Below are 23,581 nucleotides of genomic sequence, written 5' to 3' on the forward strand. Positions count from 1 at the left end.
ACTTTCGATTCTATATTCATTCTAGAACATACTGCATTTGCCTGATGTAGTCTGTAGTAGTCTGCGGACACGGTTAACTGTGGTTTGTAGCATTATGTAGAATACGATTACAAAGGCCGACTTAAAAGCTTATAACGCTTGTTTGTGTCCGTGTGAGGCTTTAACCAGAAAAAATGACTCGCACAGTGTCATCGAATTTTTAGGAATTAATGAAATTGAAAAAACGGAAGAGTCTGTGCGCGCAGTGCGTGAATATGCCCGCCAAGGTCTCAAAGAAGGTCGTGGGCATGATCGTACGAAGCCGAAAATTCATTATTAAGGATGGGGTCATTACGGTACTGAACACATTCAGTTTAATACCTATTAGATTTTTAAGTTACACCTTCATCTTTTTCTATATATGTTTTCGATGATTTCGCATCGGAAGTAAGTACGTTTTCGTTTCGGTGCATGATAAACTCTTAACGATAAATTTACTTTGTGTTTATCTTCTACCAAGTAGTGTGATAATAGTGGATTTAATGATTAAAATGTTTCTCAAAGCGCGACTTCGACTCATTCAACTTATTCTCAGAAGCAATAGGTACGAAAGTTATGTGAGTTTTAGCGTAATTGCATTGTAATTATAACACTGACACATGGCTGAATCTTCATTCTTTATACATTACATATTAGTAAAATTCATTTTCACATAGAGGATTGTTATAAAATACAATTGACACGTTTTTCATAGATAGTTTTGAATTTTTCTTCAAAGTACAATGAAACTTTGTATGCCTTTATTTCAATCCTGTATCTCTTATGATTTTTGTTTCTTAACTGGTCAGGAAGATGCTAATTGTAATATATGCTAATATGAATAATAATCTTGTTAACAGTTAAATATAATGTATACTAAACTATTTAATCTTCTGTTCATTTCTAGTACTTTATAATTAATGAAGTACTTAGAACCTGCAACCAGCTTCTTTGTTTCATTTGTTAATTTCCTAATGTAGCTTACAATGTTTTTCTGGTATGAAATATATAATAGTACTACAATTCTTTCAAATATACTACATTTTATTTAGAACATTATTTTATAATTGTAAAATTAATTTTATTTAAATTATACCAATTTTCTATTGTTTTTTTATTGCTTTTGATTAATTTCTTTTCGTGACTAATTAGAATTAGCTAAAATAGAAGCTTCATTGCTATCTTTTATAATACAAAAAGGATAAATTATATCCTGCATAGTTTATGAAAAACTATTATAATATAATGCTTTTATTTTATATTTGATATATTGTTGTTACTGTTTGTGATAAAGTATTAAGTCAAAAATATATTTCAATATTATGAAATACATAGTACAAAGGAATAAACGATTAAATGTTTAATTTCAAAATAAATATACTTGTACAAACAATATAATAACCTATAAATTCTTTATGCTTTACATTAGAAATATATATCTTAAATGAATATAGGAAAATGTTTTATGTTTTTAATACACTGTAGTTATTGAAATAATAAAACTTCAAACTATTAAAATACAACATATCATTATGACCATGATTTTTCAAGGAAAACATAAAGCGCATGTTTGTGAAAATAAATGTATTTTATCTTGGTTTGCAATATTTCTGCCTTAAATTCTAATAAATTAGAATTGAATTAAATTATTAGTTTCTTTTTATTAGAGTATTATTATATATGTACAGGTCCTTCGAATAATATCGTACTTGCGCATATTGATCAGCTGCCAGTAATAAGTTGATAAGAACAACTAAGCTTTTCGTACACGAAACGAGTAATGAGAAAAAGACTATGTAAAATTTTTCAAAGTTGGACCGTTTTTTGTTTCCAAGTGTATTATTATGAACATACGACGAACGAATTATCGGTTCGTTACTAAGTTTTTAGGTTAGATTCAATCTAAAGCTATGACGAAAGAACAGCTACTATGATAAAAAGTGGGGGGTTTGGTGGAAGAGTTGCAATGCAGTGATTCAGGTTTTTCTTCAAAAAATTTCTAATAATTCTATTGAAAAATATAAGAGTGGACAGTAAAAAGATCAGGAAATTATTAAATAGATATGTGGTTTCAAGAATCTTAAGTGAAGAGGTGTTGACAATAACTTATAGTACCAAGAAATATTAAATACGGGACGAATTACTCCACCTCGATCTGTCAGTCTTTATTACCGATCATACCATTTTTTAATGCACTTTAATATAATACTGTGACTTGTACAAGTTTTACGAAAAGTTGGAATGTCGATGAATATTTTGTGTGACAGCTCCCGATGATACAAAAATCGCATGACATTATGCTGAGTGATAGTTTTATTATGAAAAACTTCGTCGCACTATTGTCAAATAACAAATCGGATCATGTTTGACAAAAACATGACAGTTTTTCCTAAAAAAGGAGAACAGTTTAAGAAGAAATGTTTAAATGATACTACATAAAAAGAAAGAAATCCCGGAGATTTTAAGAAATTTAATCTGTCAACAATGTAGTGCTTTTTAAACCAGCTGCCCTTAATAGCTACAGACTACAATATGTGATAAGAGAATCCGAATGTTTTGAAAATCCTGTATACAGATAGAAGAGTATATTTTTAAGATGGTCATACACAGATATTTTGTTCAATGTTAATGATTTTAGCACAATATTTTATGTACATAAGGAATTTTGTGTCTTTATATTGCTGAGAAATGTAAAAAGAGAAACAAAGAAAAGTACACTTTGTGTGGATGGGAAAAAATACATAAAATTGACCAAAAATAAAAGTAATGATACTAAAGAATATTTGTAAAATTGTTTAAATGATGAAGATCAAGTTATAATAGTGAATAGGTCACAGTATGTATTTCTAATATAGTTTTTAACTTTTTGTTAATGGCACAAATTATGATAATAACAGATTAGTATTAATAAAAATAAGAAAGAAGCTTGTTGCAATTAATAACTCAATTATTTTATATGTATATAGTTGAGGATAATACAATCTCTATACAAACCATAGGAACATGCAAAGATTGTATCTTACTAGACAAAATGATATTTGTGATATAACAAAATATATATACGTAGAATTTAAAACTAAATATATTAAAAAAATATTTACAAGGAAATGCAATAAAAATAGAGCTTTCAATTAGAATTAACACATAAATGTAATTAAGAAAGAACTCAATAATAATAAATAACTATTCGTGAAGATTAGGTTGAATATTTGGAAATAAAAAATTGATATGATGCTAAGTCAAGGTTATTCATTACAGTATTATATGGATCTGAACAACTGATAAATGAAATATTGATAGAATCATAAGTATGGAAAGAAATATATATAGTAACACTTCTTAGGGGTCATGCCCCCTGGGGCAAAAGGTGGAGCAGAGGGCCTGGGCCCCTCCTGTTCTGAAATTCACAACAGCCAAGAACATGCTATTGCTAAACTCACACCTTCTCTTACATTTGCTCAGCAATGCTACAGACATCTTAAGGTCAGCTGTCACAATTTGCAAAGTGCTTATACTTTTTGATAAATCCAAAGAAACTTTTGATATTGTACTTTTGTAAAAATGATCTTTTTATTGTTTCATATTTATTGGGTATAGCAAATAGATATCATGGCTGCTTATGAACTGTGTATACATACATTAGTAGTATACACATATTTTGCATATAAAGAATATTTATATATTTTATTATTTTTGTTTTACAGAGTTCCGGTATAGGAGAGGCAAGTGTGTACCATGCTCTGGTTGTAATATTTTTGGAATTTTTTGCATGGGGTTTATTAACCATGCCTGTTATTTCTGTATTAAATATTACATTTCCAAATCATACGTTCCTGATGAATGGTTTGATAATGGGCATTAAAGGAATCTTATCATTTCTTTCTGCACCATTACTTGGTGCCTTGTCTGATGTATGGGGTCGAAAATTCTTTCTACTCATCACAGTAGCCTTCACATGTGCACCGATTCCTCTAATGAGCATTAATACATGGTGGTTCTTTGCTATGATCTCCATCAGTGGTGTCTTTGCTTGCACATTTTCAGTGGTGTTTGCATATGTTGCTGATGTTACTGAGGAACATCAAAGATCTCCGGCATATGGTTTAGTAAGTATTTTATTGCAAAATTTATTATATAATTTATAGTATTTTGTACCGTTTTCTTCATAAATTTACTTTATTAGGTATCTGCAACTTTTGCTGCAAGTATGGTAATAAGCCCAGCATTGGGAGATTATGTCATGAAAGTGTATGGAGAAAATCTTGTGGTTGCATTAGCAACAGCTATTGCAGTGTTGGATGTGTTTTTTATATTAGTGGCTGTACCTGAAAGTTTGCCTGAAAAAGCTCGTCCACCAGCACCTATTTCTTGGGAGCAGGCAGACCCCTTTGCTTATCTTGGAAAGGTAATTTGAAATATCATATATAAAAGACCCAAATTACTGAATTTATGTTAAAAATAGATATTTTCACTATTTTAGAAGTTTTTGTATTCTATTCTAAATAGGATGTTTAAATTAATTAAAGATACTTATCTTTATTTGACATAATAATAATTAAAATTAAAATATTAATATAATTTTGATATTTTAGGTTGGCAAAGATTACACTATTTTAATGTTGTGTATTACTGTGTTCCTGAGCTATCTTCCTGAAGCAGGACAGTATAGTTGTATATTTGTCTACTTGACTAAGGTTATGGGATTTACTGCTTTAATGGTAGCATTTTTTATTGCTGTGGTTGGAATTTTAAGCGTTGGCGCTCAAACTCTCTTGGGCGTTTTGATAAAGACACTTGGCAGTAAACATACTATAATGTTGGGCCTTCTATTTGAGATGTTACAACTCATGTGGTTTGGCTTCGGTTCACAAACATGGTAATTTTTTCTTGTTCATGCTTACAAACTTTTAATTTGTGAAGTAAAGTTTCAGTAAGACATTACTTATATTCTATTATAACTTGGTTTTAATAAAAATAGAATTTTATGAATTCTATTAGATATTTCTGTAATTTTAAGGATGATGTGGGCAGCTGGAGTGCTTGCTGCTGTGTCAAGTATTACATATCCTGCAATCTCTGCGTTTATATCCATGCATTCTGATGCAGATAAACAAGGTTTGGTACAAGGCATGGTAACCGGAATGCGTGGATTATGTAATGGTCTAGGGCCAGCAATGTTTGGAGTAATCTTTTATCTTTTTCGCGTTGATCTCAACGACAATTCTCCTTCCCTTCCTGCAAGGCCATCTCCATTAGATGAAAATAATAAAACAGGAACTGCCACGCAACATCTTGATATTATGCCACAAATAGTAACCCAGGTAGATTTGATTAAAAGTTAAGATATGATTATAGTTAAATTGATATAAGTACTGCAACAAAATCTATATTTTCAGCTTGTACCAGGACCACCATTTGTGTTTGGTGCATTACTTGTGATATGTGCATTACTAGTAGCTGCATTTATACCTGAATCAAACACAATGCCAACTGGTCCATTACATCATCCATCCACCTCCCGGAGGCTCTCCGGTAAATACGCATATCAGAAATGTACGTTAAAGGTTGTCAGTTATGTTAAAATTCAGATGTATTTTTGGTGGTGGATTTTATTGTAAGTCAATTTGAATAACAATAGTAGCCGAACGATGGTACAGTAAAATATGAAGATCGTATATTAATTTTATAAAAAGGGATACCATAGTAATCTTCGGATAAGCAACCGGGAAATGGATTTGCTCGTAATTAATTTATTAAGATTGGATTTTCTTTTTAATAGATTTTGTTCTTTACTAGCTGTTTCTCACCAACAAGACTTGAATCTTTCATTAACATTACGCTTAACATATAAACAGTGTGATCGCATATCCGGAAATTATTATCTTAGCTATTAATATAATTAAAATACATCTATATTTTATATAACACATATGTAACTCATAAAAAATGTCTTGTATGTTATACACGCGTGTGTGCACACGTTTATATATACATGGTTATATTAAGTTTTGCTATGATTTAAGGTTTATCCTTGGATGTACATTATGAGGGAGACAAATTGGGAAGCGGGAAAGGAAAAATAGGGCCGCTGTCACCTCTAGTCGACAATTGCAACTCTGCTGCTCTATAGCTATTGTAAAAACAAAGACGAGCTACAAGAAAGAAGAGGGACATGTACCTTTGTGATAAAACTCTATCTTTAGAGAAACGGTTACTATCAAGTGCACCTACTACACAAGGACTTTAAAAAAGCTGTCTATATTGTATTATATTATATCTTTAAGTCAATAACTGAGGTTATCTTAGGATTATCAATCCACTTAATGTTTAGGTTACGAAAAATTTTACAAGCAGTGCTGTTTTAATGACATTTAGGTTGAGCTAAACATTAAGTTCGATCGTTTTAGGTATATTTTGTTATATAAAAAGTTAAAATTTTACATTTAAAAAAAAAAGGAGATTGTAATATTATCTTATACCAAGTACCGGACACCTCATTCATTCATTCTGATTCATTTATCAGTGACTCCTGGTTTGTGTAGCTTGCCAATGCATAAAACGATAAAACGAATGAAAGTTGTAACCAGTATTTTTACTAGACTTATAACGTAAAAACTCTATAACTTTTTGTGTAAAAACTTTTTTTATAATGTATGTTATTCATCGCTTATTAGGATCACATAAGAGGGGCAACAATTTTGTATAATTTAGGCAAGAGCACCTGTTACTTTGATCACCAGCATTATAAATTTTTTGTTTGGATATTTTCTGACATTTTTGTGAATTGTCTTTGGAAAACAAAATCTTATTTATTTGCGGATGTACTTTGTCTCATTTTTCATGCATTCCTTTGTTTTAAGCATACCTTTGAATTAACGAAGAAAGAAGAGTGCAATAGTCGCGAAAAAAATGGAAAGACGTTGTAAATGAAACTTTTACGTAGTTGAAATAGAGAATAAGTTTCCAATCGCATATAATACCTAGTAAGAGTTAGCTGATGTTTGTAAAGTACGTTAACTATCTTTTTTGCATAAATATTTATTTTAATAATTAGACATCAACAGAATGAATTCAATGGCCTTAATCAGAAAGAAAAAAAAAACAATTTATATGAAATTATACTTTGCCATTTGAAGGCAATGGTAGATTTTGATCAAGAGTGTTATGAACATTATTAGTCGAATGCTGACGGCGTTACTCAAACGTTAAAATGTGCATGTTATAAATTGGAGTCATTGATGTTAACAAAATACAATAGTGTAGTGTATTTGTGCATTTTACTTGTAATTTGAAAGAATTAGTGTCTGCGGAATTATATGTGCATTGCCATAGTCCACATAACTCTCTGAATTTGAAATCAACATTAGAATAAATTTCGATGTTGCGTTAAAATTTGCATAATACTATGTTTGTTTTATAACAAATGTAAGACTACTTCGACATATTCGAAATGAAATTAGCTTTATTGTTCATAATTTTGTTCAGTATACATGAAATTATAACTGTCATTCGTTACGAGATAATTCACGATAAAAGAGGATGCTCAAATCCCATCGAAAACCAAAGAACGACTTAGTAGCAGACATCCTATTCAAGAGTTGTAATATTAGAAAACAGTAGGAACTCATGAAATTATGATGCAATGCGTGAGCGAAAAATAAAATTTTGTATGATCTCACTTTTCTCCAAGAATGCTATTTTTTAAATCAGGAAAGATGTAAATAAATCATCATATATGGTTTCTTTTGTAAAAATTCGAAAGAAGGGCTAATCCATTCATATGAAATCTTAACCCCATCAGTACTATTCTGTTCTTTGAAATTACTTTGGTATTGAGAAAGTGTTATACATATCTTTTTATATCTCTTTGTTAAGGTAAGTCGTGGAATAAAATTCCATTACAACTGCACAATATAAATATATATGACAAGATTATTATATCCAATGATAAAAAAATATATAAAACAAATTTTGAGGATATATGATAACTTATTTGTGTTAAATTTCTTGGAGAATACAAGTATAACATGCAATAATTTTATATTTCTGCTTGATTTGAAAGTTATTTATTAAAGTTTGCTCTTACACACAGAAGTACATCAACACTGTTGTAATATAACATTGCAAAACAAACAAAAGAGTCACAGTATAAAAAACAAAGTCTAGTTTAAGACTTAACACCTCAATAAAGTAAGTAATTGTATATGTACAATGTATGATGGATGCATTAATAAAATAATTATTTTTAAAATATAAGGAAACATGTTCGATAGGTATACAAATATTTATATTTGAAAAAATTAATGGTTAAAGTTACTTTATACTTTGTAATTTATAATATAATTGTTTTGATACAATTTTGTTCATAAGAGGAAGGTTTTAATTTCTTAAATAGTTTATGAAATAGTTGTCAGTGTTGAACCACTCTGTTGCCAAGATTCAATTGCTTTGTTAACAATTACTTCAGATGTTTCTTCTGTTATCTAGAATAAAAATATTTGCTTATAAACAATTGTTATAATTCATACTCGTATAAATAAACATATATAGATATTTCCATACATTGGCAATAGTATCTAAAATACCATCTATATTTTCACATCTCAATAAAAGTCTTCTTAAAGTTGTTAGGGTAACTACAGTGACAAAGATTAAAGTTCTATATGCACCTACAGCTATTTTATCCCATATTCTGTAATAAATAGATCATTTTTTACAATTATATATCTTATTTTTTATTTAAAGTATATTAAATATATATACTTTGCTATAGAACCATTAGATATTGTTCCTGCAAAGCATGAAGAAAACCAAATGTCATATGGAATATTGTAAAGTGCTTCTATTTTAATAAGATGCTTGTACAATTCTGGATCTTCTCTCTCTAACAAAGTATAAGTGCATTCTTGTAATCTACTGATTTCTTTATGAAATTTTTGTACTTGATCTAAAAGTCCACATAATATCCAATATGTGTCTACTAACTTTTCCTCATATGAATCTATGTCAACAATGTGCCATAATGTTTCAGCCAATCTGTTCATAGCTCTAAAGAAAATATAATTATCAATGAGACAATAATTTAATAGATTATAATTAATAGCTACATTTAATAAAACATGAGACCAATGTTGATACCTGTGTAAGGGAACTTCTAATTGAGTATTCATGTCAAGTTTTGCTCTTCTAGTGCGCAATAACCACATAGTAAGGAGCATTAAATGAGGTTTTGTATAATCATCCAAAATCTTCGTAACCTTTAAAGCTTTTTGTAGATCTTGAAATTCTGCTTTTCTCTGACTTATTATAAATTTATGGCTATCTATATAAATTGGTATCACATCCAATAATACTTTCCAAAGAAAATTTCTATATTTAGTAGGAACTGTAAATCGCAAGCAGAATTGTTTCAGTTTTGCTTTATCCAAAGGACGCTCTTTAAGTAATATTTCTAAAGACCTTTTTTCTTCGACACTACGAAATCCCACCTATATTTTGATCATATACTTGATTAATCACATTCATAATTAGTGTTCTATTATTTATAACCTAAGCGATAAGAAATGTTACTAATACAAATATTTCACGTAAAAATGCATACTTTTTCATAATAAGACGAGCGAAAATTTCGTTCATCAGCCATTTTCCAATTAATAAATTTCAGAGTTGATATGGTTGAGTTGTGGAAACACAAAGGCTTTATAAATTATTTTCACACATCTTCCTTGAATTTAAATGTTAACATTAATTTACAAATTTATTTCTTACTACACAAACGGGATACACCTATAATTCTGGCCATTAAAATCTCATCTGTGATTATAAATATCAATTTTTTGAAATATCATATTTTTCTGTTTATTAAATTTATTCTTTGTTCAACGAGTCAACGAGTGTTCTAACAAATTAGAAGAAGTAAATAAATTCACGTGATCAAAATCTAGGGGAAACAGAATTGAATTCACAAATTTAAGATAACATAAAAGGTTACTTTTTTAAATATTAGCTTTTTAAGTAGAAAAGTATAAAATATATCAAACATTTTTAATGCAAATTTATGCTTAAAGATCATAATTTATTAGTAACTACCAGCTAATAATAGTATATTTTACATTAAATTGTATATAACACCCAAACTATTTACAAGCTATGTTTATTACTTCATTGGCACATTACATGTACGAAATAAATTCGTTTTAATCTTATAACAATATGGATAAAGATAAAGACATTATCGTATGCGTGCCAGGTAATTATATGTCCAACATAAGTGAGAAAATTATATGGTTAAAGAATAAAAATGGAATATTTTTCTATAGGACAGAGGTTATGTATCTCCGACAAATTTAATATTGCTGGACCAGGAACTTATGAGCAACAAGGCTATATCTATTCGAAATTAGTTGGTGTAGTAAAATTAATACAAAAAGAAAATGTGAGTAAGGAATTAAAATGATTTAAATAGCAATACAGATTAGACATTGTTGGATATTAGTCAAACTGTGTTTCATTATGAAATATCTTTATTGTAATTGTTAATTATTAATTACATTAAATATTGTTCAACATTGAGATTTATTATATAAATTTCATATATTAAATATTAAATAATTACTTTTAATAATAATGATATATTAAATTTTAGACTCGTACCATAGAAGTCCATGGAATAACAGAGCAAAGCATTGTTCCTGCACCTGGTGATATTGTAACAGCTATGGTTACTATTGTTAATCAAAGATTTTGTAAATGTAGTATAAAATGTATAGGTGACATTGTATTGACAAGACCTTACAGAGGAATTTTAAGGAAAGAAGATGTTCGTGCAATAGATAAAGATAATATTCAAATGTATAAGTGCTTTAGACCTGGAGATATTATTCTTGCAAGAGTTGTATCCTTGAGCTCGTTTGCAAAAAAAATATGTTATTGTTGATAAAATTTTGAATAATTTCCTATGCATTAATTAGATGCCAATGACAGAAGCACATACTTATCAACTAAGTACAGCAGAAAATGAATTAGGTGTAGTGATAGCACATAGTGAGGAAGGTAAGTAAATCAGGGTAAAATTATTTTCTGTTCTTAATAATCTTCGTGTTACAGGTGTAGCTATGATACCCATTAATTGGACACAAATGCAATGTCCTAAAACATTGCGAAAAGAATTCAGGAAAGTAGCAAAAGTTGTGCCAGAACATGTTGTTGCAGAACAATAATTTAATACCAATTTAACATTAATCATTTTTCCTTTTATTATATTTGTTTATTAAAAAAGATACAAAACAAATAAAATAAAGCATCATTTTATATACACAAGTGTCATTTATATATTCTTAATATTTAATTTATTCGAAATATTTATTTATAAATAAGTAGCTATATAATAGATATTAAGTTGATTAGAGTGACTTACCGAGTGAATGACCATGACAAAGAATGTTTTGTATTGTGTAAAATAAAAATTACAATATCAATTCCGCTTTGAGGGAAAAATTGTAAATTATTTTCATATAAAATAACAAATTTTTTGAGATTTTATTATACTTGATTATAATTATATTGTATTATATTTATAATTTTAATTTTAATTTTATTAATTATAATTTTATTATACTACTTATTTTATTATAAAACTTTTAATTTTTTAACTTTTAAACTTTTAAATATAATTAAGTTTAATTATATGTAATTAAATTTTAATGAGTCTGATTCGCTGAGACCGTATTTCCTACAAACAATACATAATGTAGAGCCAATGAGAATTCACTGATTCAAACACGCTCAATTTGCCGCCGGGCGATGCTTCCTCTCCCCGCATCGAAATTGAGTGGTCAAACTGTGGCGCGGGGAGTCATTTGCTTGTCGAAAATCGGAGTGTCAATACTTATTAATTTGTGTGAAGTGTGTAACCTGTTATAACAGCGTTATATTTCCACATTCCAATTCTGTAGCCTTTATTCACTACTATTAGGTTTGTTTCATTAACACAAGTTCATCTATTAATCTATTGAACATTATTATAACAAAATTAATTAATTTAAGTACTACTTTCTTCAGTTTCCTTTGATCATGTATTTGATCATTACAGTTACTGATAGCTTATATTATGTGCTTTTTTTGGGACAGATTTTGAAATATGTTATCGTTTAATTTCAATATATGTAATTGATTCTGATTTTATATATTTGTTTGAAATTGTCGATTTTCTTGTGTGCAGATATTGGTTAATGGCGGGAAAGATCCCTATTCTGTAAGAATACAAAAAGTGACGCCATAGTGATTGACAGTCGATTTGCTGGTTTCTGATAGAAATTTGGTAATGTTTCATTCATTTTGATAAAAGCAGTCTTATATATACGTTTATATTGTTATTTTATTGGATTATTGGTAAAATATTGGGTAAAATTATATAATATTATATACATATTTGATACGTACGATAATATAATAAAAAATTTTGTTCTTCTTTGAGAATGCTAAGACCAAATTAGAAAAGACTAGAGAAATTATTTCGTTAGTTTGAATAATATATCATTCTTATTTCACATAAATTGATCGAATTATTTCTTTCTTTTAACATATATTCTAAATTAGCGCTCTAAGTAGTTAAACAACTTAGATTTTTTAAATAAATTTTGTATTTTAAACCAAATACACCAAATTTTGTTAGATTTAGCATTAAATCAATTATATTGCATTTATAATATTTTCTAATATTTAATAATTGAATGCTATTTTGAGATATTTTACAATATTCATATATAATGTTTTACATTTATTGATATCAATTTTAGATACATATTCCAATCTGGTAATATTGGCTATGATACTTCGAAAAATAAGAATAATAGACATTTATGTTCATAGCTTTATAGGAACACCAGTACATTTGTAAACAAACGCTCGACAGGGTGGAAAAGGAAAATTTATTTTTTTTTCTGCTTCCATCCCCAACTAACAACTTTATTTTCAGAGAATATTTGTGGTCGCGTGCAATGCGACCAGTAAAGTCAGCATTTGTTTCGTAATAATAGTAGTGATATTTTTCAGAGCGCAGTAGCTCTTAAATAATTAAAAGTATAGTATAATACTGATTTGAATTGAAATTGAAGTCTTGTATAAAATTACAAATAAAATATAAGACAAGATATTTTATAGTCGTAACGAAGAATAGTATTTCGTGCTCGATCTTCACAAATATACTAAAACTAAGGCTACAAACAAATGACGCGACATAGAATTAAAGCTTAACTATAATGTTTAAAATTAATAGTCTAACATAAAACTAAGATTCAAAATTAAGGCTTTAAACTAAGATTTGAAATGAGCAATTAGGCTTTAAAAAAAGAATAAGACCCTTGCCATTCAATAACTAATTAACTATTAGCGTAGTTCTCAGCTTGGTATCGTTTCCAAAAAAAAAAAAAAAAATATTAATCACTTGATTAATCTTTGGAAAACGGTGCCAATTACCAGGTCTCACCACGAGGAGGTGACTACGCACGAGACCCGCCCATGAGTTATTCAACATTATGCATCGGTCTCGACATTCAACCTACTGGCAAGAATGTCGAGTTCTGACTCTACTTCATGGGCCTGCGTAAAGAGATAGTTATTTCGTAGCATAACCGCGAAACACCTATCTCCTACGCAGCAGTTACACGAATCTTTACAAACGTAAAACAACATACATAACACACCATCTATCTCCCACACAACGATTACATCGATCAGTACAATAATTCGCAACCCTACTGGCCGCATTCGGTATCAAAGACACATTTGTCTAACTTGGAACGAAAGAAACAATATGGGGCTACTACGGAAAAGGAGCCCCAACAATCAGACGGTGAAAAAAATACCGCGGCGCGCCCGGAACGAACGAAATCACGATCTCTCGAAAGAACTCACAAACCTACGTGACGTACCCCCGTGCACCGGATAACCCTAAGGTTCAGCGGAAAGCCCAAGCATTGACCTTCGCCCGATTCCTGTCACGTCGTCTGGATCTTATCACGGTCGATGGCACCAACCGATGATACTAGCGATCAAGCAATTAGGCCTGCGATTTAACACACTCCAACTGAACAAATGAAGGCCCGGGGAGGGACCGCTGAACAGGATTACAAAGGCAAGGCCCCAACTGAACAGTGGGGTCCACCCCCGCGGGTTCGTCACTTGAACAGGATTACGGAGGACGTGAAATGCAGGTCTCTGCCCGAGTACCGAAGTACCAATCGGACAGTATTGCGAATCGCAGGCATCACCAGTGCGATGACAACTCCCGTGATTCGAGGCAAACGACGAGCAGTCCTCGAGTAGTCATCAAGACAGAGGTGTGCTTGGGACGACTTACGAATCCAAAGAGTTGCCCAGTGCACGTTGACCCGCACGTACCCGGAATACGCGCGAGCGAGTACGTCACGCTACGGTTTGAAAGAACTGAGCGACCGTGAACCGATAAATCGTGGGAACAATTTTTCCAATGTGGTAAGCGAGGGCATCACGAGAGACGAGATTTTTATTTTTCGTTCCAAGATAGATAAGTCTCTTTGTACAGAATGAGCTCACAATGCACATAACATAGGCATCTATCTTATGATTAATTAAGGCTAAAACGCTCGCATCCCACGGTGTCCCGCGATGTCCCACGATGTCCCACGGCGCCCCCGCGGGGGGGTCTTAGTCCGGTCTAGATCACCAAAACTATTTTGGATGATCAAGACCAGACTATATTGAAGTAGTTTTTAGCTTGATATCGTTTCTCAAATAATAATACTAATATTCAAAATAGTACTTGGTGTATTATTATTTGGGAAACGATACCAATTACCGGGACCCACCACGAGGAGGTAACTACGCTCGGGTCCCATTTACATAAACAGTTTTTAAGCATTGGAAGCAAAGATGTAAAATTATTTTATAATAAAGCGATACTGTAGCGGCGATATTGTTTTGCCGATTTAATACGATATCCATTTTTATCATTTCAATAGTTTCTGCAAACTAAGACTAAATTCACACTTCTTTAATACTAGTTTCGACTATCACTTAGTTTGAACAAAATTCTCTTAGAGGCTTTTGGTGTTCCAAACTGGACTGTTGCGTAGTTCTTAGCTTGGCATCGTTTTCCAAAGATTAATCAACTGATTAATTTTTGGAAAAGGATGCCAATTACCAGGTCTCACCACGAGGAGGTGACTACGCACGAGACCCGCCCATGGGTATTTGTAGCACTACACATCGATCTCGACATTCAACCTGTTGGCAGAATGTCGAGTTTTGACTCTACTTAACCATGGGCCTGCGTATGGAAATAGTTGTTTCGTAGCCTAACTGCGAAACACATATCTCCAACGCAGCGCTTACATGAATCTTTACAAACGTAGAACAAAGCCTACGTAACGCAACATCCATCTCCCACACAACGATTACATCGATCAGTACAAATATCGTACAATAATTCGCATCCCTACTGGCATCATTCGGTATCAAACACACATTTATCTAACTTGGAATGAAAGGAAGAAAACGTAGATACTGACACTGTATATACCATTTCGTGTCTCGCAGAAGGGGCATACGAGTCGCTGTACTAAACTAGCTATCGTTCTATTTTTGCGACACTGTAAGATATTGAAGATACTGAAAAGTTATAAACTCTAACGTGATCTCAATAAGTATCCCTTAAAAATGGGAAAACAAGAAAATGCCCGATGAATCAGATGATAAAGGAAAAAATCGCGGCGCGCCCGAAACGAACGAGATCGCGATCTCTCGAAAGAACTAACAAACCTACACGACGTACCCCCGTACACGAGATAACCCCGAGGTTCAGCGGAAAGCCCAAGAATTGACCGTAACTCGATTCCTGTTTCGCCGTTCGAAACTTACACGAGTCGCGGTCGATGGCGCCGACCGATGATGCTAGTGATCCACGGGTAATTCAGCCGTGGATCCAGCACATAGGCCAGCAACTTAACACACTCCAACTGAACATGTGGAACCCGGGGATGGACCGCTGATCAGGATTACGAAGGCAAGAGGCCTCAACTGAACAGTGGGGTCCACTCACGGGGAGGGACCGCTGAACAGGATTACGAAGGCATTGACCTCAACTGAACAGTGGGGTCCAGACCCGCGGGCCCGAACAGAATTACGGAGGACGTGAAATTGCAGGTCCCTGACCGAGTACCAAAGTACCAATCGGACAGGACTGCGGATCCACGACTGAATCCCCAACAGATTCGCAAGCATCACCGGCGCGACGACAACTCCCGCGATCCGATGCGAACGTCGAGCAGTCGTCGAGCAGTCACCCAGACAGAGGTTTCCTTGGGGCGACTTACGAATCCAAGGAGTTGTCCAGTGCACGTTGACCCGCACGTACGCGGAATACGCGCGAGCGAGTACGTCACGCTACGGTTTGAAAGAACTGAGTGATCGCGAACCGATAAATCGCGAGTGCAATAAGTACTGTGAGGTAAGCGAGTGAAGGGAGACGAGATTTTTCTTTTTTTCGTTCTAAGGTGGATAAATGTCGTTGTACAGAATGAGCTCACAATGCACTTGACATATGTATCTACCTTACGATTAATTAAGACAAAAACGTACGCATCCCACGATGTCCCACGATGTCCCACGGCGTCCCACGGTGTCCATCGGCGTCCAACGTTGTCCAACGGTGTCCAACGGTGTCCAACGGTGTCCAACGGTGTCCAACGGTGTCCAACGGTGTCCAACGGTGTCCAACGGTGTCCAACGGTGTCCAACGGTGTCCAACGGTGTCCAACGGTGTCCAACGGTGTCCAACGGTGTCCAACGGTGTCCAACGGTGTCCAACGGTGTCCAACGGTGTCCAACGGTGTCCAACGGTGTCCAACGGTGTCCAACGGTGTCCAACGGTGTCCAACGGTGTCCAACGGTGTCCAACGGTGTCCAACGGTGTCCAACGGTGTCCAACGGTGTCCAACGGTGTCCAACGGTGTCCAACGGTGTCCAACGGTGTCCAACGGTGTCCAACGGTGTCCAACGGTGTCCAACGGTGTCCAACGGTGTCCAACGGTGTCCAACGGCGTCCAACGATGTCCCACGGCGTCCAACGATGTCCCACGGCGTCCCACGGTGTCCAACGGCGTCCCACGGTGTCCAACGGCGTCCTACGGTGTCCAACGGCGTCCCACGTTGCAGTCCAGTTTAGATTATCCAAAATTCTCTTCGTGTCTTTTCGTAATCCAAACTGGACTGTATTAGCGTGGTTCTTATCTTGGTATCGAATTATTGTACAATGTTTGTACTTATCGATGTAGTGGTTTTCCAAAAGTTAATCAACTGATGAATCTGCGAAAACGATTACATGCATCAGTACAAGCATTGCACAATAATTCGCAACCGTACTGGCAACATTCGGTATCAATGATACATTTGTCTAACTTGGAACGAAAGAATGGAAATGAAACTATTGACACTGCATATACAATTTAGGATCTTGCAGAAGAGACATACGACTCGTTGTACTAAACTTATGAAAATATCGAAAAGTTATATACTCCAACGTTACCGCAATATGCTTCTTTTAAAAATGGGGAAACGGGAAGAAGCCTGAACAATCAGACAATGGAAGAAAAATCATTTCGGTATCTAGCATACATATTTAATATGCTATGAAATGTTCATGTATGTAATTGAAATCTACTTTCTGCTAGTTGATAAATTTGAAACAAACTCATTTACTTGATGTGGTATATGAAAGAAACAGGTATCTTTAAAACGAGAACATTTTATACATGAAAAATAAACTACTAATAATGGTTAATTATAGATCAAATTACTATTGATTAAATTTTAGCAAATATAGAGAATCATTTGTATCTTTTTAATCGAAACTAGGGTTACGTTGAAAAATAGAATTTTAAGTAATTGAATTTAATCTGAATTAAAAAAAAAAAAAAAAAAATTCAATATGAAATTCGAATATTTATAAAATTCTATATTATTGTTAAAAGATTGAAAATATCGCGGTCGAAAAAATGTTAAAAGTCATGGTTCTAAGAACGAACAATCACCAGCAATGATTCCAATTGCAATGAATTAAATTTTAAAAAATATTTTAAGCCTTCATAGCAACATTAAGATATTTCATTATAATACTTTGTTGTGCATGAAATCGCTCACAGTTTCATATATGTAAATCTATATATAATATACATTCAGAATAAAGTTTTGTATTTCAGCAGTTATGGTAACGTTAACGCTGACCAAGAAACATGTCTTATAGCAGTATTTTCAGTAATAAACGTGGTAAGAGGAGGCGCTGAAAAGGAAACAAAGCAGTAGCCAGAAGGGCTACTAAAATTCAATCGTATTCCACTCTATATAAACCCGATCAACACGCCGAGAGTGGAACTGAATATTCTTGTTTCGCAACACTAATTTACTACTAATATTTATGAAGCAGAAAATTTTCAAAATCAAACCGCGATGAGTGCTTTGTTATATCTGCAATATCAATAATCTACCATTAAAAAAAAAAAAAATTAAGCCTGAAAATTCCCGATATTTGATACGCAACACTAATAAGTATAAATCTACGCACTCGTATTTTAGCAATACGCAACACTAATAGCGAGAAATCGAAGTGCAACCATTTAAGAGGTTGCTGATGAACGATCACACTTGCACAGCTCTTGCAGCTGAACGTGTGATCCAGGAACAGTGTCCGACAATTGCAGTCGGGGGGTTAGGGCAGTTTGTGAACGCAACACTACTTAACAAAACGCGATCATTTATTATCGCAACGCTAAAAGGAAAAATAAGCAGAACTCGCGATGGAACAATATCGCAACGCTAACTCTTATAGTGAATTTAATAAAAATTACTATTTACTATATAAAAAAGCTACTTTAAATATTCTGGTATTGCTACTTGCAATACTATAAAATTAATTAAAAATTAACATATTTATAATCTAATTTTAAACAATAGAAAACAAGATAAATTCTGATACGTATAGTTCTATAAGAAATTATAAAAATTCATAATAAAAATGGCAAAAGACAATCGCGATATCGTAATTCGCAACTTTAAAGCAAACGCGATTATCATTTTATCGCAATTCTAATTCAAACCGTAACCATTCTCTCGCGACACTAATAGAAAGCCGCGATGTTATTTCGCAACTCTAATTCAACCCGTAATTAATCTGTCGCGACACTAATAAGAAAAATCGCGAGTGGAGGGCCGATATATCGCAGTGCAACCATTTAGAAGGTTGCCGACGAACGATCACACATGTACAGTTCTTGTAGCTGTACGTGTGATCCAGGAACAGTGTCCGATAAATGCAGTCGGAGGGTTTGGGCATTTTGTAAACGCAACTCTACTTAACAAAACGCGATCATTCATTATCGCAACGCTAATTTTTACAGTGAATTCAATGAAAATTACTATTTACTATATGAAAAAGCTACTTCAAATATTCTGGTATTGCTACTTGCAATACTAATAAATTGATTGAAAACTAACATTTTTATAATGTAATTTCAAACAATAGAAAACAAGATAAATTCTGATACGTATAGTTCTATAAGAAATTATAAAAATTCATAATAAAAATTGCAAAAGACAATCGCGATATCGTAATTCGCAACTCTAAAGCAAACGCGATTATCATTTTATCGCAACTCTAATTCAAACCGTAATCATTTTCTCGCCACACTAATTAAAAGCCGCGATGTTATTTCGCAACTCTAATACAACCCGTAATTAATTTATCGCGACACTAATAAGAAAAATCGCGATTTGCCCAATGGGACGATGGACCGATATATACATCGGCCAAAAAGCAAACTACTACTACTTCTACTACTACAAATACTAAAATCGAGCATAGTGACAAAGTAGTAACAATAATGACTTCCCATGCTCTGGATGACCCAGAGGATGGGCAGCCATTAGTAGTTGCCCTCTTGAGTGGCAGTTTGCCGGGCCTCTTCGGCTTATAGCCTCTTCTTTCTTCGGGCGCAATGCCCGCTGAAACTTACATCTAAGCTCGAGACTTCTAAATCGCAAACAAAAAAAAAACTTGAAAATAAAAATATAAACCGCGGAAGCTGATTGAAGTGCACATGGACTGACCAACGATCGCAGCAGTGATCGTTGCTCACTCGCATGTGCGTGCTCGAGCAATAAACGTTCGTTTCGACCCATTCGCGACCGCGACCGCGAAATTCGAAAAATCGATAGGCAAAACCAGAGACGAGTGCATGCTCTACTCGTGCCAGTTTCACCGTCGATTTTTCAAATCAGATTTCCAGAAACAGGTTGGTCACGCGAAAACGCGCCTACCCGACCAGAGACTGTGCCAACCTGCCCGGCCCTACCTACTTATAATTAACAGACACACCAGAAAGTATACTACCTATCCTACCTAGCGCTATATTTAAAAAATAGCAAAACAGGCACACCAACACACTCGCTCCACGGTTCTCACACAAACGCTCGGGCGCAAAGGTCCTACACTAGAGAGGACGTCCCGGGACGCCTCCGACACCCGAGCTTAACACACACCATGCACACTCTAAGATACGTACCGTTTTCCTGAAATCGACTGACGAAGGCTAGTGACCATTGCGTAAAACGTGATAAAACACATCTGAAGAAATGATATCGTTAAAATAAATGTAAGTAAACTTGGAATTGTAATTGTAATTTACGGCAATATTTAAAGCGTGGTTACACTTAATCGCGTGGGCGATATTATCATAAATTGTGATTGTATCGAGACGTAAATTGAATCGATATATGTCTCGACATTTTTAATATTTGATGTTTTAACGAATGAAAAAAAGCGACGCAGCTCCACGGCCTAACAACACACACACATAACGTGGAAAATACGTCGTGCACGGTACACTAACACATCGTCAGTCGCTGACAAATTATTACATTACTTAATTCTAGATCATCGTGCCCAGTGTCTTTCTCCCATTCAAGTAGCACCTGGGCACGTGAATGAGATCCTGACAATGGGCACGGAAAGGGTTAAACCTGAAAATCCTGATCTAAAAGAAATGATTAGTTTGTATAATTTTTATTTAACGGACTAACGTTCTTTGATTTTATATTTTACTACTTCGTTTCTGATTAAATCTACTTTATTAATTTAATAGTAACTAAGTAACTCTACTTTATTAATTTAATAAATCAGAACAAAACTTTAATATTGCAAAAAAGGTAGCGTTAATTGAAAAAGACTGAGACTCGATCAAATGGAATAATTGAGTCTAAATATATTACTAAGAAAGAAATATTCTCAGGCGATCTCTTTATCAAAGCACATACTCGAAAGTGCAGAAGCAGTGTTCAAAATTATTGCTTTGATTCAAAAATCTGCCTGCCGCGAAGTGTCTTCTTGCACGTAAAATTTCACACATTCTTGTACGGGAAAAAATGAATTTTGACTCATATTTTAAATTCTAACCGAAATGAAATAAACGAACGTGACTTGATATTGTCACGATTAATTTATTGCTTAAAATCAAGTATGTTAAACAGGTATATTCGTGTACATATTTGCCATTTGCAAATATTTATACGGAATGTTAACATGCATATTTATAAATAACACGAATATATTCTCAAGTGTATGTATTTAAACTAATTATTATAATCGCGCTGTGCAAGAAGACCTATCCTAAACTAATAAATTTAAAAAAAGAATGTTACTACTCACGGGTATAAAATATACCCGCGGTCACTATGCTCGCAAAAAATTCTACGTAATACAACCGGTCACCCGTGCCGATTCGGACCTTTCATCCTACGACATGATTGAGTGACCGGAGGAACAAAAATGCATGCGACTCACCGTTCGATGCGGAGAAACAGAGGACGTACCATGGATGCTGCGCCACCCCAGCGAATATCATCAGGGAGACTAACATCAGGCAGGAACCGTGTAAAGTCCAGTGGTGGAAATGGTGGTTGTTTAAGGGCGGGGGGGGGGGGTGTTTGAGGAAGAAGCGAAACGTCGTTTCGACAATTTTCTTCTTTTTCCTATCGAACGTTTATTTAGAAAATACTGCTATTTTTTTACGCTTAAAGATTATTATTAAGAAATTGGAACAAGTTTGAAAAATATTATTTAGTTGAAAATTGTGAGATATTTTTCGATAGCAAACAAATGCTCATGAATAACGTGAATGCAATGCAATCGTTTGCAAGAATAATATTGTTCGCAATTAGAATATATACTGTGAATTTTCGTTATTAGAATACGAAATATACATTCCAAAAATACACTACAGTTGCGTGTTTTAAATAATGGCAAATATTTGCAAGAATTCAAAAGTTCGCCACTAAATATATTTAAAGAATACTGTGCAAACGCGCGCGAAACCTTGTTTCGAGGTATTTGAATCTACCTGTTACTAATTTGCAAGTTTATGACGTTATAACTCACTTTGAAACAATAAGATAATTCGTTAAAAATTGGTTTGAAATAAGAGAATGATTTCATACATCGGGATCTTTCAGAAGAATCAATGGACTCACGCGACGCACTCCTGTGCACAAAATAACCGCAAGATTCAGTGGAAAAAAAGAATAGATTTTTATATCTCGTTCCAAGTCAGATAAGTATCATTGTACAGAATGGGCTCAGAATGGATTCGACATAGCCAAGACATATCCCACGGTGTCCCACGGTGTCCCACGGTGTCCCACGGTGTCCCGCGGTGTCCCACGGTGTCCAACGGTGTCCAACGGTGTCCAACGGTGTCCCACGGTGTCCAACGTTGTCCCACGGCGTCCCACGTTGCAGTCCAGTGTAGATCATCCAAAATTCTTTTCGCGGCATTTGGTGACCCACACTGGACCGACAATGTCCCACGTTGCAGTCCAGTGTAGATCATCCAAAATTCTTTTCGCGGCATTTGGTGACCCACACTGGACCGACGACGTCCCACGGTGTCCAACGATGTCCCACGATGCAGTCCAGTCTAGATCATCCAAAATTCTGTTGGAGGCTTTTGGAGACCCAAACTGGACCGACGGTATCCCACGGTGTCCCACGTTGCAGTCCAGTGTAGATCATCCAAAATTCTTTTCGCGGCATTTGGTGACCCACACTGGACCGACGATGTCCCACGTTGCAGTCCAGTGTAGATCATCCAAAATTCTTTTCGCGGCATTTGGTGACCCACACTGGACCGACGATGTCCCACGATGCAGTCCAGTGTAGATCATCCAAAATTCTTTTCGCGGCATTTGGTGACCCACACTGGACCGACGATGTCCCACGTTGCAGTCCAGTGTAGATCATCCAAAATTCTTTTCGCGGCATTTGGTGACCCACACTGGACCGACGACGTCCCACGGTGTCCAACGATGTCCCACGATGCAGTCCAGTCTAGATCATCCAAAATTCTGTTGGAGGCTTTTGGAGACCCAAACTGGACCGACGGTATCCCACGGTGTCCCACGTTGCAGTCCAGTGTAGATCATCCAAAATTCTTTTCGCGGCATTTGGTGACCCACACTGGACCGACGATGTCCCACG

General features: G+C 34.2%; 3 protein-coding genes across 7 annotated transcripts; 2 read left to right on the plus strand and 1 right to left on the minus strand.

The window, feature by feature from the left end:
* Positions 1–26: 26 nt before the first annotated feature.
* Positions 27–6,838, plus strand: LOC117157203 (hippocampus abundant transcript 1 protein). 4 transcript variants are annotated; one of them, XM_033335061.2, is made up of 8 exons: positions 27–335; positions 3,277–3,501; positions 3,723–4,124; positions 4,202–4,423; positions 4,611–4,894; positions 5,036–5,339; positions 5,415–5,550; positions 6,042–6,838. In XM_033335061.2, the coding sequence occupies exons 2-8, from the start codon at positions 3,367–3,369 to the stop codon at positions 6,146–6,148; spliced, it is 1,590 nt and encodes a 529-aa protein (XP_033190952.1). In that variant the 5' UTR covers positions 27–335; positions 3,277–3,366; the 3' UTR covers positions 6,149–6,838. The 4 variants fall into 4 exon arrangements, with proteins under 4 accessions (XP_033190952.1, XP_076481227.1, XP_033190951.1 ...); XM_076625112.1 differs by having other exon boundaries at positions 28–335; positions 5,415–5,571; XM_033335060.2 differs by lacking the exon at positions 3,277–3,501 and having other exon boundaries at positions 29–335; positions 5,415–5,571.
* A 1,480-nt stretch (positions 6,839–8,318) lies between these two features.
* Positions 8,319–9,949, minus strand: TBC1d7 (TBC1 domain family member 7). Of its 2 annotated transcripts, XM_076625113.1 has the most exons (6): positions 9,620–9,949; positions 9,478–9,506; positions 9,157–9,403; positions 8,782–9,066; positions 8,581–8,710; positions 8,319–8,501 (listed from the first exon to the last, which is right to left on the minus strand). In XM_076625113.1, exons 1-6 carry the CDS (start codon positions 9,652–9,654, stop codon positions 8,415–8,417), a joined length of 813 nt encoding a protein of 270 aa, XP_076481228.1. In that variant the 5' UTR covers positions 9,655–9,949; the 3' UTR covers positions 8,319–8,414. The 2 variants fall into 2 exon arrangements, with proteins under 2 accessions (XP_076481228.1, XP_033190955.1); XM_033335064.2 differs by having other exon boundaries at positions 9,157–9,506; positions 9,620–9,947.
* A 66-nt stretch (positions 9,950–10,015) lies between these two features.
* On the plus strand, positions 10,016–11,337 carry Csl4 (exosome component 1 Csl4). Its single transcript, XM_033335065.2, has 5 exons — positions 10,016–10,267; positions 10,338–10,453; positions 10,664–10,912; positions 10,989–11,070; positions 11,125–11,337. Exons 1-5 carry the CDS (start codon positions 10,231–10,233, stop codon positions 11,235–11,237), a joined length of 597 nt encoding a protein of 198 aa, XP_033190956.1. The 5' UTR covers positions 10,016–10,230; the 3' UTR covers positions 11,238–11,337.
* The last annotated feature ends 12,244 nt before the right edge of the window (positions 11,338–23,581 follow it).

The sequence above is a fragment of the Bombus vancouverensis genome, chromosome 15, assembly GCF_051014615.1.
Source record: "Bombus vancouverensis nearcticus chromosome 15, iyBomVanc1_principal, whole genome shotgun sequence".
Classification (NCBI taxonomy): Eukaryota; Metazoa; Arthropoda; class Insecta; order Hymenoptera; family Apidae; genus Bombus; species Bombus vancouverensis.

Coding starts and splice junctions, on each gene's coding strand:
- Csl4 (XM_033335065.2), top strand. CDS start 10,231: ATGGATAAAGATAAAGACATTATCGTATGCGTGCCAG. Junction 10,268..10,337: donor CATTATCGTATGCGTGCCAG/GTAATTATATGT, acceptor ATTTTTCTATAG/GACAGAGGTTATGTATCTCC. Junction 11,071..11,124: donor GATAGCACATAGTGAGGAAG/GTAAGTAAATCA, acceptor TTCGTGTTACAG/GTGTAGCTATGATACCCATT.
- LOC117157203 (XM_076625112.1), top strand. CDS start 3,367: ATGCCCCCTGGGGCAAAAGGTGGAGCAGAGGGCCTGGGCCCCTCCTGT. Junction 4,125..4,201: donor GATCTCCGGCATATGGTTTA/GTAAGTATTTTA, acceptor TTACTTTATTAG/GTATCTGCAACTTTTGCTGC. Junction 4,895..5,035: donor GGCTTCGGTTCACAAACATG/GTAATTTTTTCT, acceptor TGTAATTTTAAG/GATGATGTGGGCAGCTGGAG.
- TBC1d7 (XM_033335064.2), bottom strand. CDS start 9,661: ATGGCTGATGAACGAAATTTTCGCTCGTCTTATTATGAAAAA. Junction 8,711..8,781: donor TCTAATGGTTCTATAGCAAA/GTATATATATTT, acceptor TATTTATTACAG/AATATGGGATAAAATAGCTG. Junction 8,502..8,580: donor TTTTAGATACTATTGCCAAT/GTATGGAAATAT, acceptor TTTTTATTCTAG/ATAACAGAAGAAACATCTGA.